At 49.5% G+C, this 16371-nt stretch overlaps 1 protein-coding gene across 1 annotated transcript; it reads right to left on the reverse strand.

Annotated features, from left to right (window-relative positions):
* Positions 1–42: 42 nt before the first annotated feature.
* On the reverse strand, positions 43–1296 carry LOC121672346 (hormonally up-regulated neu tumor-associated kinase-like). Its single transcript, XM_042044967.1, has one exon. The coding sequence runs from the start codon at positions 580–582 to the stop codon at positions 256–258; it is 327 nt and encodes a 108-aa protein (XP_041900901.1). The 5' UTR covers positions 583–1296; the 3' UTR covers positions 43–255.
* Positions 1297–16371: the final 15075 nt, after the last annotated feature.

Consider the following 16371-nt stretch of genomic DNA (forward strand, 5'->3'; position numbering starts at 1 on the left):
ATATGAAAAGAAAATTTAAAATTAAAAGAAAAAAGAGACAGGTCAAGGCAGCCGAAGTATTGCAAGAGGAAGGCGAGACTGCAGCCGCGGAAAGCTCGGCGGGCGCGGGGGAAGCGCCCGGCGGAGCCGCGGGAAGTTGGGGACGGCGCCGAGCGGGCTCCTCCATCCTCACGGGGAACTCATCCTCTGGAAGGACTTCTCCATCCTGCCGGGGGGCTCAGCCTCCGGGAGGGCTCCTCCGTCCTCCCGGGGGGCTCAGCACACCCCGCACACCAGCCAGCCCCCCGTTTTCCCGCCGTGGTGCCCCCGGGGGGCTCCCGGCGGGCGCGGTACCTTCTCTCCGGTGAGCACATGCAGCCCCTCGCGGACCTTGGCGAAGGAGCCCTCTCCCAGCTTCCTGCCGATCAGGTAGTTGCCGACCCTCTTGGTGTGCTGGAAGTCGCGGAGCCGCTCCCGGGGCGCGGCGGCGCTGAGCCAGGCGGCCAGGAAGGAGCCGCCGTCCGCCGCCGCCCGCCGCGCCTCCCCGCCCGCCGCCACGGCCGCCGGCTCGCCCAGGAGCCCATCGCCCGCCGCCGCCGGCATGCCCGGCTCTCCTTGCCCCTGCTCCTGCTCCGGCCGCTGCCTCCGGGGCGGTCACCGAAGTTGCTGCGGGGAGCGGAGCGGCGGCTGCAGCAGAGGGGCCGCGGGGCGGAGCGGGGCGGGCGGGGGCCGGCACTGGGGCGAGCCGAGGTGCCCCGGGCTGCCGCCCCTCCTTGGAGCCGGCGCCTCCTCCCGTTCCTCCTCCCCGCTCCAGCCTCACGCCGGCAGCGGGGCAGGGGGAGGAGGGACCGGCGGACGGAGGGGGAACGGCTCCATTCAGTTTGAATTTGCGGTAATTTAATCCGCTCGCACGCGGCGGGAGCAGCTGCAATCCAGACCCGACAGCCTGGGGGTTTGCACACCCGGCTGTTCCCCCCGGCATCCCAGCGCGGGGCTGCAGCGTATCCCTCTCCCGGGAATTAACCCGGCGCTCCCGGGCGCGGCCGCCACTCGCTCTGCATGTGGCTCTGCTTCACTGCTGCCCGGGAGCAGCTTTTGTGTTGCTTTCCCCCACCTCCCTTCGCGAGCACGTCCGAGTCCTTCTCGCCGCCGTGTCGGAAAGGCGCGATGGCCACCGCCGCTCCGGCGGCTCCGTTCCGCTCCCTCCCCGCTTCTTTCACCGCCCGCTTCTCCATCTTATCCCCCCCGGCGCTCGGGGTTCCGGCCGAGCTCCCCCCATCCCGCCGCCTGCATCCCCCGAATGCTCCCCCGCCGGGAGCGAGGAGGCGACCCGGGCGCCCATCGGCTGCAGGCCGAGTCCATGGGACTGTCACTGCCCGACCGGCCTTCCCCACCCCGTGGGGAGGGAGAAGGAACGAGTACACTGCCATTGTCGCTGCGGAGCCCCCTCCCACCCAGCTGGGAAGCGGGAGCGGAGGAGAGCAGGGATGAAAGAGGAGACAGAGCCGGCAAAGCCACCCTGCTCTGAGTTTCTCATGGTCAGTGATGCTCTGCCCTCCTCTTTGTCTCTGTCGGTCAGTGATGCTGGCAACCTTCCGCTTGTGCTGGGGGAGATCTGATGGAGCAGTTAATTCACTGAAATGCCTCATAAGGATTTTAACCTCCAACCCATCTTTAGTTGTATCAGCCAGAAAGCCTTAAAGGGCTCCTATTCGTCCTTAAGCACAATCCACATTTTCAAGTTTTGCCTGCGTGCTTGTGTTAGGGAATACTTTGAAATATGAAAGGAACCACGTACACCCTAACAGATGTGAGTTGTGTCACCAAAACCTCCTGTTGAGGTGCAGCTGTACCTGGCACCAGCCAACCTAGAGCTCCCATGCCGTGCCGTGCCATGCCATGCCATGCCATGCCATGCCATGCCATGCCATGCCATCCCATCCCATCCCATCCCATCCTATCCCATCCCATCTTGCCACATGCAAGGCGGTGAACACACCTCTCCCAGTTGTTTAAGCTCTTCTTTGACTCCTTAAAAATGTAAATCTGATTTTGTATCACAATGCTGTCCGTTGGTTTTTGTCTCGACTCCCATCACTTGGCTGGGAGGACCATCCAGCTCCAGTCCCTGCTTCTGGAGGAGTCTCACTGCATTGCTGACGGAATTTTGGCTGGCACAGGTGCTGATGAGCCGTGTGCTCCTTCCACACCACTTTTCCCTGACATCACTGCTTTGCTTGCACTCCCTACCGTAAGCCAGAGCTGAGCAATGCCCTGCTTTCCCCATCCCGACGTAAGGGATAACAATTTGTCGTCTCCCCTGTGTCAGCACAGGCTTCCCAAGCCACAGTTAATCAGATTAAAACATCCCCAGGCTTGGCTTTGGGCAGAAGGTGCTGGAGGAGGCTGGTGGTGAGGAGCTCCGGGCTGTCTGAGCGGGATGAGGTGTGGAAATCTGGCACCTCGGGATGACCCAGAGATGCTTGGGGTGCGGCCAGGGCAGGAACTCTTCCCACCCAGCACCCAGCACCAAGCCAGACACCCCTCGTCAGCCCTCCTGGCCCAGCCAGGTCAGGAGCTGTGCTGGTCTTCCCCCACACTTAGGAGCAGCTCTTATCCAGAGACCCCCTCTTTCTTTGCAGGGGGAAGAAAGCATCTGCTGGGAAGAGGAGGAGAGGGAGGGAAGGAGGGAGGGAGGGAGGGAGGGGGTGCCAGTGCTGGGGTGCAGGTGGTGGGTGAAGGCCTCCACTGCAGGGCAGATCACCAGCAGGGAGAACTGTGGAAGCAGACTCGGCTTTCTGGAGCTCAGCTGGCCACATTCCATCATCTGAATCTCTCACTGAGCTCTCCAAAATGCATTCCCAGTGGCTAAACACATTCTCAGGGCTGAGAACCCTGGAACTGGCTCCACACCACCATGCTCCATTGAAATATATGTCTTCAGATGAAATTTCAAACAAAACAGAAATCCAGCACTGTCCCAGTAGGCAGAAACTGGAGAAGGGAAAGCTTCAAAGCCCATAAATAATAGTTTGGTCTGAAAATCTCCGCTCATTGCATGTACTGGGTACATTTACAAGCATTACAGCACATGGCCACCTAAAACAAGAGTCTGCACGTCCTCTGACCTAACACTATCCTGGGAGTGCTTTGTGCCTTGTGGGAAGGTGTAGGGACACAAGACCATGCCCCACTGCCTGAACTGATGGCAGCTGGGGTGCACTTTGGCAGGACACGTCCAGGAGAGAGCTGCACTGATGTTTCCTCAATCAAAGCTGGAGTGGGAAGGCGCCAGGAGTGGCCCTGTGTTTGCAGAGAAGGTGACCAAGTCCTTGCACAGGTGAGGACAGTGGCAAGGCAGGATGGTTCCATGGTGAGCCTGGGTCTGTGTCACCGTTCCTCTGGTCAGCATGACAAATGTGAAGGTTTTAACAACACTGCTGCGTGGGATCAAAGACAAAAAGTAGGGGGGAAGCTGTAGTGCAGACAGTTACATTGGGAGACTGAAATGTACAGATTGCTTTCGAGATGGGGAGAGCCTATATCCTGTCTTATTTAAATACAGGGCTGTGCTTAGAGGGTTTGGAGCCAGACCCTTTGCCTGCCTAAAGGAATATCCCTTCAGAGACCCAGGCAGGCAGAGCGGGGTGCCTTTGTTTGGGCTCCACTCCACTAACAGAAACATGGTTTGGCCACTGCGAGGATTAAACAGATGTTAATGGTGTGTTTTCCAGTCAAACACCTGAAAATCAGCCCCTTTGAAAAATAAAACTGGCGAGAAATGTCCATTGCAGCAAACATGGGGAGAGTTCTGAAAGAACCCAGTGAATATTTTTTTTTTAATTGCCTCAACTCAAGGACTTAATGAGTTGACAGTATCCTTTTACCAGGCGAGACTGCTGCCTTCTCACGATTCCCATCCTGTCCAGCTGTGCCCATCAGGGTGCAGTCTGGATGAAAAGGGGATCAAAGGCTGCATTCATTTCTGTCCATGCTTTAATTTAAATTTAACTCCAGTGTGCTTTATTTTGAGCTGCAGACTTTCTAGGTAATGACATTTTCTGATTAACTGTTGAAATTACAAATGAATTAAAGGCAGTAGTCTGTCTTCAGGTTGCAAAAGCTGTAATAACAAGCTACTAAAAATAATATAGAGCTTGATTTATGCCCACAAAAGCAAAGAAATTCAGAGTCTCACCCTGACAGTATTGTCCTTTGCCATCTCCAGCCTTTTAAAATACTGCAGTAAAATGGATTATTGGCTTGTGGACTGGGAGTTTTACAGACACGAGGGAGGATGAGGCCCCCGGGCCAAATCCCCAGTGTCAAGGTCTACCTGGGCTGAATCCTTACTGGGAACTCGCAATTGTGCTGCAGGAGAGCACCGAGTACATTCTGTCCTGGTCAAATTAAAGGTGGTAATTCAACATTTCCCTGCCACATCAGCAGGCCTTTTGCAGCCAGTGGTTAACTGCTGACTTAGTCAGGTCACAGGAGATAGCCTGGCTTAGTGCTGATAGGCTAAAAAAAGAGAAAGTCAGGCCATTATTGCTTATGCTTTCCTGGGTATTTCATCCTGCTTTAAAATAATTGGGGATTTTTGGAGGTTTTGGTTTGGGTTTTGGGGGTTTTTTTGACAGCTGTTTAATTTTGTAATATTTGGGGTTCAGATATTACAGGTTAAAAGAGTTTAAATTAATTTAAAGGAGATTTTTTGAAGTGAGGATGTATTTTTTCTTAGATAATTTTTTAAGGGGTTTACAGTGTTTGAATCCCTGAGTTCAGGCAGAGGAGAACCTGTGTTGGCTGGCACTGCCACAATAACAGGAAGGAGCCAAAACATGGACAGCAGGGAGAGGAGAATCCTCTCCATATGCCAGGGATGTCCAGGATCAGCTGAGGACGTTGCGACTTCTGTGCCGGTCCTGCAGATGCCATTCAGCTGACAGGGACAGGTGCCTTCCTAAACCCATGATGGAGAATGAATGTACTTCACTTTTCCATGGTTTCAGGATCCTGCAAATGTTGTCCTCAAAAATATTCAGAACTTAGTTATATATACATGTATGTTTCTATGTGTGTGTATATATATATATATATATATTTTTGCAAATTTACCTGAGTAAGCATTGAACCATTAGATGACTTCTACAGAAATGTGTTGGCAGTGGGGTGATCTGGTACTGTACCTCCAAAAGCTCTGCTAGACCCAGAAAAATCTCCGGTTTGCTCCCTGCAGCTTCTGTCCTGCAGGTCTCTGCAGCCAGCACATAAACTGAGCACTTGGAGGTATCATAAAGCAAATGGAATTTAATAGCAAAGTGACTAGCAGGGGGTTGCTGTACTGGTGCTGTTATTCTTTTTCACATTTCATTAATTGAGAAGTTCAATTTCTGAATTTCAGTTAAACTGCTGCGAAGCCCTCCCTGCAGTGCACACTGTCGTGTAATTTGGGACCTTGCATTTAAGTTTCATTTACATGTAAGAGAACACAAGAGGATTGTATGGGAAATGCTCTGTCTTTTCAAAAAGCTTTTAGGTATCAGTGATGGATGAGATGTGAAGAACAAGGAGATCAGACCGTTGTGAATCCCTGGGTTTAGTGTGTCCTGCAGGAAAAGGGGTGAGGTGTTGGGAATGCTGACAGAGCCCCTGCAGTGGCCTCCTTGGGTCAGTCCCTGGTGTTCCCGTGCTCTGAGAGCTGTTTCAGTGCATGATGAGGATGGAGATGGGGTTGAAATAAAGTTTTACATCCCAGGAGGGACTGCTGCTGGTCCAACCACTCCTGCCAGTGCCATACCACAGTGACAATTCAGAACCAAGATGCCCTCAAAACGTGGGGTTGTATCTCCTTACTCTCCTCCTTTTTCTTGGCAACAGGTCAGAAAATATCCCAGTGCCTCAGAGCACAGTCCAGGACTGGCTGTGTGCTTGCATCTTTAGTAAGGGGTGTTCTTTCAGTCAAAGAAAGGCAGAGATTTAAATGCTTCCTTGCAAGAAATATTCCAAACACCTTGTTAAAATGTGACCAAAGCAGCAATTCCGTCCTGAACAAAGACCTCCGTGTTTTGTTTAAGCATGAGAGAATTTGGGATGACTGAATGAACTGCTGGAAAACAGCAAAAGAATCAGATTAAAAACCTTGAAATGAATGCAGTCTTGTACCAAGCTATGAAAATTCATCTTGGCGCTTTGCAGCTGAAAACATTCATTTTCCAAGTGTTTTCCTTTGTGTCCAGGACAGGCTTGCTCCGTGATGACTGCAAGGCTCATTTACAAATCACAGTTACCTTGCTGCAGTCAGGTCTCTGGATGCACCTTCCCAAGCTATGGAAACCACATCAAAGATTCAGGGCTGGGAAGCCCAGTTAGGAAGTGTGCAGTCATTTACAGGTGAATACTCTGGCATATGTTCAGGGCCTGAAACATTTCTGAAGTGATACAAGCTTAAAATAAATCGATTCAATTTTAAATTACGAATCCCTGTGAGGGTGGGGAAGCCCCGGCACAGGGTGCCCTGAGAAGCTGTGGCTGCCCCCATCCCTGGCAGTGTCCAAGGCCAGGTTGGAGAGGGTTTGGAGCAACCTGGGATAGTGGAAGGTGCCCCTGCCCTTGGAATTATTCCATATATATTCCAATCAACAGGTATTTCAGCTCAAGGCCAGGCTTCCAGGTTTTTCGTTGGTGTGCTTCAAAGAAGGACCAACAGGGCTAAACCCAAAAAAAGAAACGTGTTTCTCTGTTACATTGAAATTCTTTCTGTCACCTGCACCTCTTCCCTGTAAAAATTCAGCGTGGGTTTATTCCAGAGCAGGTGCCCATCTGCTGTGACAGAGGTACTTTGGATACACTTCCTTTGCAGGATCAAGAAGGGGTGGCCTGGCAGAGGTCACTTGCTTACTCAAGCATGAAGAACCCCCATGGCACAGTTACCAAAACCTGAGGGGTTTATTTATTTCAATACATTTATTTATTGTAAGACTCCCAGAGGGTGAAATGGTTTTGTTTCGTTTGTTTAATAGCCTGGACTGATAGACATGGTTTAAAAGCCAGCTACATACCGGGCCACCGTTCGTCCCACACAGACTCCCACGGGATGAGTTATCCGAGAGCCTCCCTGCCAGACCCCAGGCACACATCTGAGCACGCAGATGGGCCTTACAGGGAGCCCTGGGGTCAGCGGACGGCGGCTGCAGGAGGCCACTGGGAGAAGCAAATTCCTGAGCTGAGGATGTTTCACAGCGAAAGCAGAGCTTACACTCTCCAGATGTTCCAGTTCAGGGCGTGTCAGGAAAAGCTCTCTGGCTGTTCTCAGCTGTCAAGATAGTGCTCAGAGGAGGGGAAGAGCGAATTCCTGGGGCAGCCTGGGGCCGAGCTGTGCTGTCTCACTGCTCCAAAGTGGGGGGCTTGGGGTCACAGCCTCGGAACCTACACAGGAACCCACACCTGGAAACAAACATGGAATGCACTGGCTGTGCATTTCATGAGGAAACTCTGCAGGTTTGGTTTTCCTTCCCAAAGCTGGGGGACGCACTGGGCAGAGCCTTTCTCCCACAGCTCCTTTGCATCCCACCGTGTTTTAGCCCAGGAAAGGTTCCCTTTCCACACAGCTACGCATCCCCCTCAAGCCCCTGCTCCTGGCTTGGTGCAGCACCTCCAGGGCTGCCCTCAACTCCCTCCCCACGCTCCCCTGGGATCCTTGGCCCAAGCCAGCCTATCTCAACAATGCTTGCTGCACACTCAGAGGGAGCTTTGCTCCCATTTAGTTCCCGTTTCTCTCCAGGTAATTTTTCCTTTCTTGCTTATTTTTCAGTCTCAGCAGTGTTATCAGCAAGCTCAAGCCCCCTGTCACATTGGTTCAAGGAACACAAAGCAGGAGGAGCTCTGGGACCATTTGTCCATGACTCCAACTTCCCCCTTCAACAAAAAAAGAAAGAAAAAACATTGGTGAAATAATATTTCCCATGAGGTTGTGTTGCTCTTTCTCCTACTGGTGCCCTGAGTACGGAGATGGGTTTGTTGCCCCAGCTTCCACTGTGGCTGCTGCTGCTGCAGCCACTTGGGCTCTGATCCCAGAGGTTCCAGGGGGAGAATTGCTTCAAACACTCAGGGGGAGAGAGGTTCCAGTCAACACATCTTTGAAAATCCTTCAGTGGAAAACTGGGAGACAGTTCCTGCTTGATCCAAATGAAATTTTAAAATATTTTACTGGTAGACTTTCTAGAGGAAAAAAAGAAGGAAAAAAAAAAACCCAAAACCCGGATAAAAATATAGTTCTGAATTTGCATATCTACATGATTACAGAATCACTCGCAGATGTGTTTGAATATCAGGTTGATTATTACAAAACCCAGTGGGTTATTCATTCCTGCACCTGTTTCTGTAGCAAGCACATTCTCCCTTGAGTCAGCACTGATCCACCTGGCTGATGAACACTAAGTACCATGAAATATTTGGCAGGGAAGAGGAATTACTCATGAAGACTCTGGCTTTGACAGCACTTTCAGACCCTGCTACTCCCTGTCTGCTCCCAAACGGCCAAAAGAGATAACGTGACTCAGGCACTGGGCGGGCCTTCCTGCCTATCAAAAATAACATTTTAGTCCATGGCTTAAGGGAAAACAAGATGCCCTGAAGAAAAGAAGGCTGCTAAATGATTCGAGCGTCCTGCACTCCTGCAACCCCAGCTGGAAAACTGCACCTCCACAAGTCAAGGAGTTGGTAAACTGAAGAAAATTCAGAAAGGCGCTCTGAGAGTGAAAAAAGATTTAAATAATAAACTTTCCAGTGGAGGAACTTGGTCCTTTTGAGCCTAGCAAAGGGAGGGGGCTCCTGCTCCCCTCCTGAGTACGTACACAGGCTCGCAGACAAGGCTATAATGAGATCCAGGGCTTGGGAGCTGAATCCAGACAAATTCAAGCTATAAAATAAGACACATATTTTTAACAGTGAGGGTAATTAACCAGCACAGCAACCCAGCAAGGCATTATGGCAAAGTCTCCTTCTTTGGAAATCCTTAAATCAAACTCAGATGTGTTTTCTAGGAGCTGCTGTACTCCAAGCAGGAAGGAGCCTGGTGCTGGGTGTCAGGCAGGAAGGTGGCTGAGAGGATCACAGTGGCCCATCTGGCAGGATGAACCAGCAACTCCAATCATTCTTCTGGAACCAACCAGATTCTCCAGGGAGAATCAAGAGAAAGCTTTGCCATGGGAACTGGGAGTTGTTGGAACAGGGAGAGTGGGAAGGTCCAGCAAAGCATATAGGGAGAGGCTCTGACTTTTATTCAATCAGCTGATAGGGCTTGGTCAGCTCTCACGAGCTCGTCTGGAGCTCTTTACAGCTCTATCCGTTCATCTAACAGAGTGCTTCATCTCCTGCCAAAGCCAGCTTCACTTGTCGTGGAGGATGAGTGAAGGAGTCGTCACACGCTCGGCATTAGGGAACGCAAAGGGACAGAGAGGCAGGCTCACAGTGAAGATGAGAGGAAGCTGAAAAACACGGAATGGTGAAGGACAAATGGGACAAAGTTGATTTATGGGATGAATCCAGGGATATATTTAAATACCTAGGGATTGGGTATTTATGTGACTGAAGAATTTTGACTCACAGTTATGATACAACCACTCCTTTAGTCTGTCCCCTAACATACATTAATACAGGATAAGGTGAGAAAAGTGGATGTGGACCTCAAAACAAATAGAATAAGCAGTTTTTAAGCAGTGCGAAGACACACATAAATATATTTAAAGCATAATATTTAAAATCAGTCTGTTTTCAAAAAAGTTTATTTTTAGAAGTAACCCTGGTAATATCACAGGATGATTTTTATATATGAGCAGTACTACTGAAATGTTTGGGCAATCAATAGCCAAGGTTTTATCCAATCAATTAACCAATAACAACATAGATAAATTAGTCATCCCCTTACCAGATTAAAGACTTGTTTCCCTAAAACACAAAAAGCTGTACAAAAAAGCATAATTACATGAGCTTCATCTTCTAAATATTCTAAATAAAATGTTAACAGACCTTAGGGTCACTCAAAGCAGAATACACATCTTCCCAGCCCATGCCAAATGTGCCTCATTGCCAGCTGGTTGCTTTCCAAATAGTGTAATATCAAAAATACAGAAAAGCCCTAAGAATCTTCCCAAAATGTTGGAAATAATTACTTCTGAAGTATGTCCCAATCCCTACATTGAGTAAAATACCAAAATAAAAAATCTTATTTACAAGCACGTGCATTCGACATTAATATATTTCCAACCACACTCACATACTTACAGAAAGGTATTTTTCCTATAATCCACTCTAGGCTCACCCATATTTTTGTAATATGACCCATATTTGTAGATGTAGAGGAATTACAGGAAAACAGAACACAGAAATGCATGTATTGGGGAAAAAAAACCCCCACCTTTGCAATGTATGTTTCTCATCACACAAAAATCCCCGGGCACGTAAATAAATTTTAAAAACCCCCACTGAACACCAAAAATCCTTGCGCTGTGAAAGAGGCTTTGCTAAGGCAGGCACTAAATTGCCACTGACAATCAGTCACGAGCCTGCAGAGGAGCAGGAGAACCTGGAGAAACGCGGCTCTTTGTAACAGGAAATGAAACATTAAAATGCGGGAAAAGCCCAATGGCTTTGCTGCTTCCAGGAGATGTGGCAGTGAGATGTTGAACTGGAGTCCTTAACCCCCCCCCTCCTTTTTGCAGTACTCCAGTGTTTTGGAGGAGCACACAAGCCTACAAACCCATCCCACAGCTTGTTTCCTCTCTTTAAGGAAGAGAAGATCCACACACGCACAGGAATGTTTATTTTGGCAGGGTTTGTTGCACTAATCATTTACGTTTGAAATGATGGGATTTCTACCTCGCCAAAAAAAATCAGAAAACCCAACCCACAACCAAAACCCAATCGGACCCGAAGCAGTGAGTTTTGCGAATGAAGCATTTCACAGCTGATGCTGACAGAAGGCACAGCATTACTGGAGCACCGAGTGCAGGGACCAGTGCCAGAAGCTGCCTGTGGCCTGTGCAGGACACCACGGCACACACGGGGCTCACACCCCACTGCCGAGCACCTGCAGCCATCCAGAGGGCTACTGAGCCTGCTTTCCCCATGAAACAGAGTTCTGTGGAAGCATGCACTCGGGACGAGCCCAGCTCACACGCCATGAGCGCTCTGCCCAGAGCCAGCCCTCCCCGGTGCTCCTCGTGTCTTTCCTCCTTTCACAGCTCCTGGGCTTTTATCTCCCGCCAGCCAGCGGGCAAGTGTTTGATGTTGGCACACAATCAACACTGGAGGTGGTTTCCAACTGCTTTCCCTTCCCAGACTCCAGTGTTCAGACCTCACAAAGCCCAGGAGCCCTTCGGATTGCTTAGGAACTTGGCATTAGGGACTTTCTTTCCAGGATCTGAGGGGAGCCTACAAGAAAGCTGGGGAGGGACAGGGGACAGGGGCCTGGAGGGACAGGACAAGGGGGAATGGCTTCCTATTGCCAGAGGGAAGGTTTAGATTGGATACTGGGAAGAAATTCTTCCCTGTGCACAGGCTGCCCAGAGCAGCTGTGGCTGTCCCTGGATCCCTGGCAGTGTCCAAGGCCAGGTTGGATGGGGCTTGGAGCACCCTGGGATAGTGGAAGGTGTCCCTGCCCATAGCAGGAATGGGACTGGATGATTCTATGATGATTCTACCATTTGGATGGGGTTTGATAGGGTTTAATTCAGCCCTGAATCACAAAAATGATCATCCTCTGCAAGCATCCTTCTGCACACAACGTAGAAAACAATCTGCTTAGTGCCCATGGTGCAGTCTGTGTGTGTGGGGGTGTGTTTACATATATATACACATATATAAAAAATTATGTTTTTACTAAGAAAATGAAACAGGTTTTTGTGTTCTCACACTTGGTTTTCTGACTGAAAAGAACTCAGGCTGGGGAATTTTGGATGCAAGCAGGGCTAAGTGCTTTTATTGAGAGCAAAGCAAAAGGTCTGAAAGTGAATCCTGAAAATAAATCAGTATAAAAATATGGTGCTGGAAAGATAGCTGTGGGCACTGGCAGGTGAAAGGGACAGGAGGTGACGACTGTGGCTCTTGGTGTAATGCACTGACACCTCATCAAACCCCTGGCAGACCCTGATCAAAGGTTTATTCAAGGAGCAGCCCAGACAAACCACTTCCGTTCCTTCCCTGATTTACACGGGCGCTGTGGTCTGCACAAGAACGCACCGCCAGCCTTGGGGAACAGCCGAGGGCGGCTGCTGCCACTTTCCGTGCTCCTCCCACCTGCGAGCGCAGAGCTCCGTCCCTGCGGATCTGGCTACAGGGAGGAGCTGGGTTGTTGTGACGAGTTCAGGATAGCGTCCCTGATGTTTGGCAAAGTGTTACCAACTTAGAAGGTTAAGGTAAGAAGGTTCTCATTGGGGTGGCTTGTCAAAAGTGGGTTACGCTGGAGAACAGAACAACGCAGACTCCGTGAAGGATATAAACACCAGAACTTGGGGAAGAAGGGCAAGTAGAAGTACAAAAAACCTGAGTTGATAAAGCCTTTTTCAGTGGAAAATAATCTTTAGACCATACCTCAACATTTCAGAGCAAAGCGCTGGAAACTGCCTTTAGATTATTCTCGCTTTAAAAACAAACAACCCCCCACCAACACCCAGGAATTTTGCTTGATGACCGTCCTCTGAATTCAGGGACACGTCAGATCCTTCGTACTGAGCAAGGAAACAGAGTTCTTTTGTGAAGCAACAAGTTCCTGGACTTTGTTCTTGAATCTGCGCCCCTCATGTGCTACGAGATCAAAGTGATCTTTTATCCTGTGAATTCACATTGGCCCAGGATATTTACTGACACTCCTCAGACACGGTTTCAGGGAGAGCAAATTGTGTTTCCCTGGTTTACCCCTCTTAGTGCGGACATCAGGGCCATCTCCTGGCCATTGCAGGCGCTGGCGGAGCAGCAGTAAACTGAAAAAAAAAGGTTTGAAATCGAAGCTGTGAAGCCTGTCAGGAATTATTTGCTCCCCAATACCCGCATAGGATTTGATCTCCAAAGTACCAAGGAAAACTTTTATCATCTTTGACCTAAAAACTGTCTCTTGCATAGGACTTCTTTCTCCTCCTTAAAGTATAATCCAGCTAGAATTCTTCTTTTTTTTTTTTTTTTTTTTTTTTTAACCAGTGTATTGCAAAACCAAAAATGCTTACAAGTTAATTAGTTACACATTCCTTCTCAGGCTTAAATACTTCGTGTTTACACCCCATAGAAAAGCACTGATAGCACCCAGAATTTTATTGTACCCCATGGCCCAATTTTATCGTACCCTCTGAGCTGCCCTCTACCCCTTCTTCTGAACCAGGCTCAGCTGAACCGAGCTGTGTTCAACCGATCCGAATCTCATGGAGCTCAGACGAATGGAGCTGAGCCGAGCTGAGCCGAGCACAGCTGAGTTCAGCCGCACAGAGCCGAGCCAGCGAAGTGAACCGAGTTAAGCTGAACCCACTCAAGCTCAGCCGAACCAAGCCGAATCTCACAAACTCAGCCGAACTGAGCCAGAGGAAGCGAGCTCAGCCGAATGGAGAAGAGCTCCGCTGAACCGAACCCAGCTCACACGAACACAGGCGAGCTCAGATGAACCTACTCGAACCAAACCGAGCTGGGTGACCTCAGACGAGCTCAGACGACCCCGGCCAAGCTCAGCCAAGCTGACCCGAGTTCGGCCGGACCCCGAAAAGCCCCGCTGAACTGAACCGAGCAGAACCGAGCTCAGCCGAGCCCCGCCGAACTGAAATTCAGCCGAACTTGCATTTCCTGATGTGTAAAGGGACAAGGACTCTGCTGAATCCCAGCACACGAGTGAGAACAGCAGCAAAAGCTCCACGTGAAGTTGATTTACCCCCTTGGAACCAGCCAACATCACAAAAGGCAAAGACACCGACAGATAAGCAATATTATTTATTTTCTTCCACCACTCCTTGGTGGCTTTATAAAAAATACATTAATGACACCTTGAACGTGTCCCACAGCATTCCCAAACTTCGAACCGCTGGGATCGCACAGTGATTCCAACACATTCCAGTGGCAAGCGCTTCGCCCGGGGAGCTGCTCTGGCTGCTCTCGTGACCATTAATTAGCGCGAGCGCAGTCACTGCCTAATGAACTCCTGCCCGACCCTGCACTGCCGTTCGTAGCCGTGCTGAAAGGAATGAGAGGAGGTGTCTTTACAAACAAGACAGTCATAAAGCCAGATACCGATAGGTGAAAGAACCGACCGAGAAGCGCCGAGTTCAGCCAAGGGGAGCCGGGCTCCGCTGATAGGACTCCCCTTCCCCCTCAAGATGGGACCTTCAGTCCAGCCCTTAACCCAGTTCTTGAGGTGGGTTTTTAAAGAAGAAACTGGAAACTTTGCTATGACTTGCTCTGTACCAAGGGTGAAGGGAACTGCCACAGCTGCTCCTGGGAAAGAGAAGAGCGATAAGCGCTTCCAGTGATTGTGAATGGGTGTCACTGAGGGCAAGAACAAGAAGGATGTGAGATATTTGGGAGAGACTGCCTGATTCTGGGGTTGGGAAAAGACAAGACACAGCTCTAAGTGCTGGTGGGGAACTGAGCAAGGAAATGGGACAGACCTAAAAAGGAGCAGATATGGATAGGGCAGGAGGAAACTTCTGGTGTACAAACCATAACAGCTAAAAGAGGTGTGGTTCTGCCAGAAAAACAAACTAGTGGTGGGGTGGATGGAATGATAGAACCGCAGGTTCCTGCCTCCTCCTCCCTGAGTCCTCTTCCCAGTTGCTTCCCAAGCTTCACCTTTAAAGAATAGCTGATGAGTCCTGGCCTAGAAGCAATTAGTTCCACATAACAGGGCTGAAGACAATATCTCATCTACTGCTGTATCCTTAGGGCTTCAAAGGTGGGGAGGAAAATTACAGTGGGGAGAAAAATGTAACCCAAAAGTGAGAACAGAAATGGAAAATTTTTGAAAAGCTGCCTTGATGTCCTGGAGCCATAGCTTCAGAGGGGAGAAAGAAGACGTCTTAGACTAAAAGCCAGTGTTTCAGTGGCTGACAAACCTAACAACACAAAATCCAAAAAGCAAGATAAAATAAAGGGGATTAAAAAGAAAATAATTCTTTTTAATACTTGGGAGAAAGAAAAATAGAAACTTTATAACCTGAAATTTATATTTATTGCTAATGAAAGCTTAAAATATCTGTGCCTGAGAAGACTAACTCAACAGGGATTTTGCATAATGGTAATTCAAAAAGCAGAAACAGACCCCAAAAGTCTCACCAACAGGCCCAGCAGGTAGGCAGGTTTGGCATTTTCTTTATTGCGCTGCAGGTGTATTCAAGACATCTCTCCTCTTTGTTTGACAGAAGCAAGAAAAAAAACTCTTACCAAAACAGGATGTTTCCTTTCCAGTCTATCAAGTAGCTACACACCACCAGCTAGCTATCCACATTTTAAAATCAGCTGGAGAACTTGCATCCCAGAGACCTGGGGACTGTCTGAGGAGAACTCTGGCCAGCTCTGTTAATTGTTAACCATCCCTGGAACAGCAGGGATGCTGGAGGAGGATGGAAGAGTTCCAGTGTCCCAGTAGCCAAAGAGACCAACCTGGTCAAGCCAGGTCACTCTTAGGCAGTGCTGTGAGTGATGTCCTTTTTTGAGGGAAGTGTGATTTGAAGGATAAAGGCAGCTACACATCTGTGATTTACAGTGAGGGTGGTCATGCACCACATCCAAATACTGAATGGGCTTTCTTACTGCAAGAGATCTGTCTGGAGCCAGCAGGGACCCCAGGAGCCCAGGGGCCCTGAATTGAGCCTCTCCGAGAGCAAGAAACATGGATGAGGCATGAGACCTGCAGATCCAGCTCTCTGGGCATCCAGCTTGGGTTTTTCTCCAACATTACACTGTCTGGTAGGAAAGCGACAGCCAGAAGATTTGTGTTGTGCACGGCTATCAGGAATGCACAGCCTCCAGTGAAATGCATGGGACACCGGGAAGGAGCTCGCCCTGTCCTCCTTCCACTGTGTGAAGTTCCAGCCTTGGCCAGGAACTTTCTCCAGCCACAAACCCTTACTTTTCTGTATCGTTTTGGATGATGATGATGATGATGATGATTATTATTATTATTATTGAAGCAAATGTTAATGCTCTGGATCCCAGCAATGTGATCATCAGCTGCCTTGGCAGGCTAATGGGTTTGAAATCATTGGTCCCATGCTCCAGACCTTTTGTCTTATTTCTGTGGGATAGTGCAGTGCTGACAAAAGGGACTGGGACATGGATTCCTCACTGCAGGGCTTGCACAGGCATTGGCCTTCCCCCCTCTCCCGAACTCACCCATCAAACTTGGCACCCAGTTATTCG

Source organism: Corvus kubaryi, unplaced genomic scaffold (assembly GCF_017639235.1).
Source record: "Corvus kubaryi isolate FWS band 111438036 unplaced genomic scaffold, C.kubaryi_AGA036_p1.0 50767, whole genome shotgun sequence".
Taxonomy (NCBI): Eukaryota; Metazoa; Chordata; class Aves; order Passeriformes; family Corvidae; genus Corvus; species Corvus kubaryi.

Bases quoted from the DNA above. Each gene is read 5' to 3' on its own strand.
- LOC121672346 (XM_042044967.1), bottom strand. From the start codon at position 582: ATGCCGGCGGCGGCGGGCGATGGGCTCCTGGGCGAGCCGGCGGCCGTG.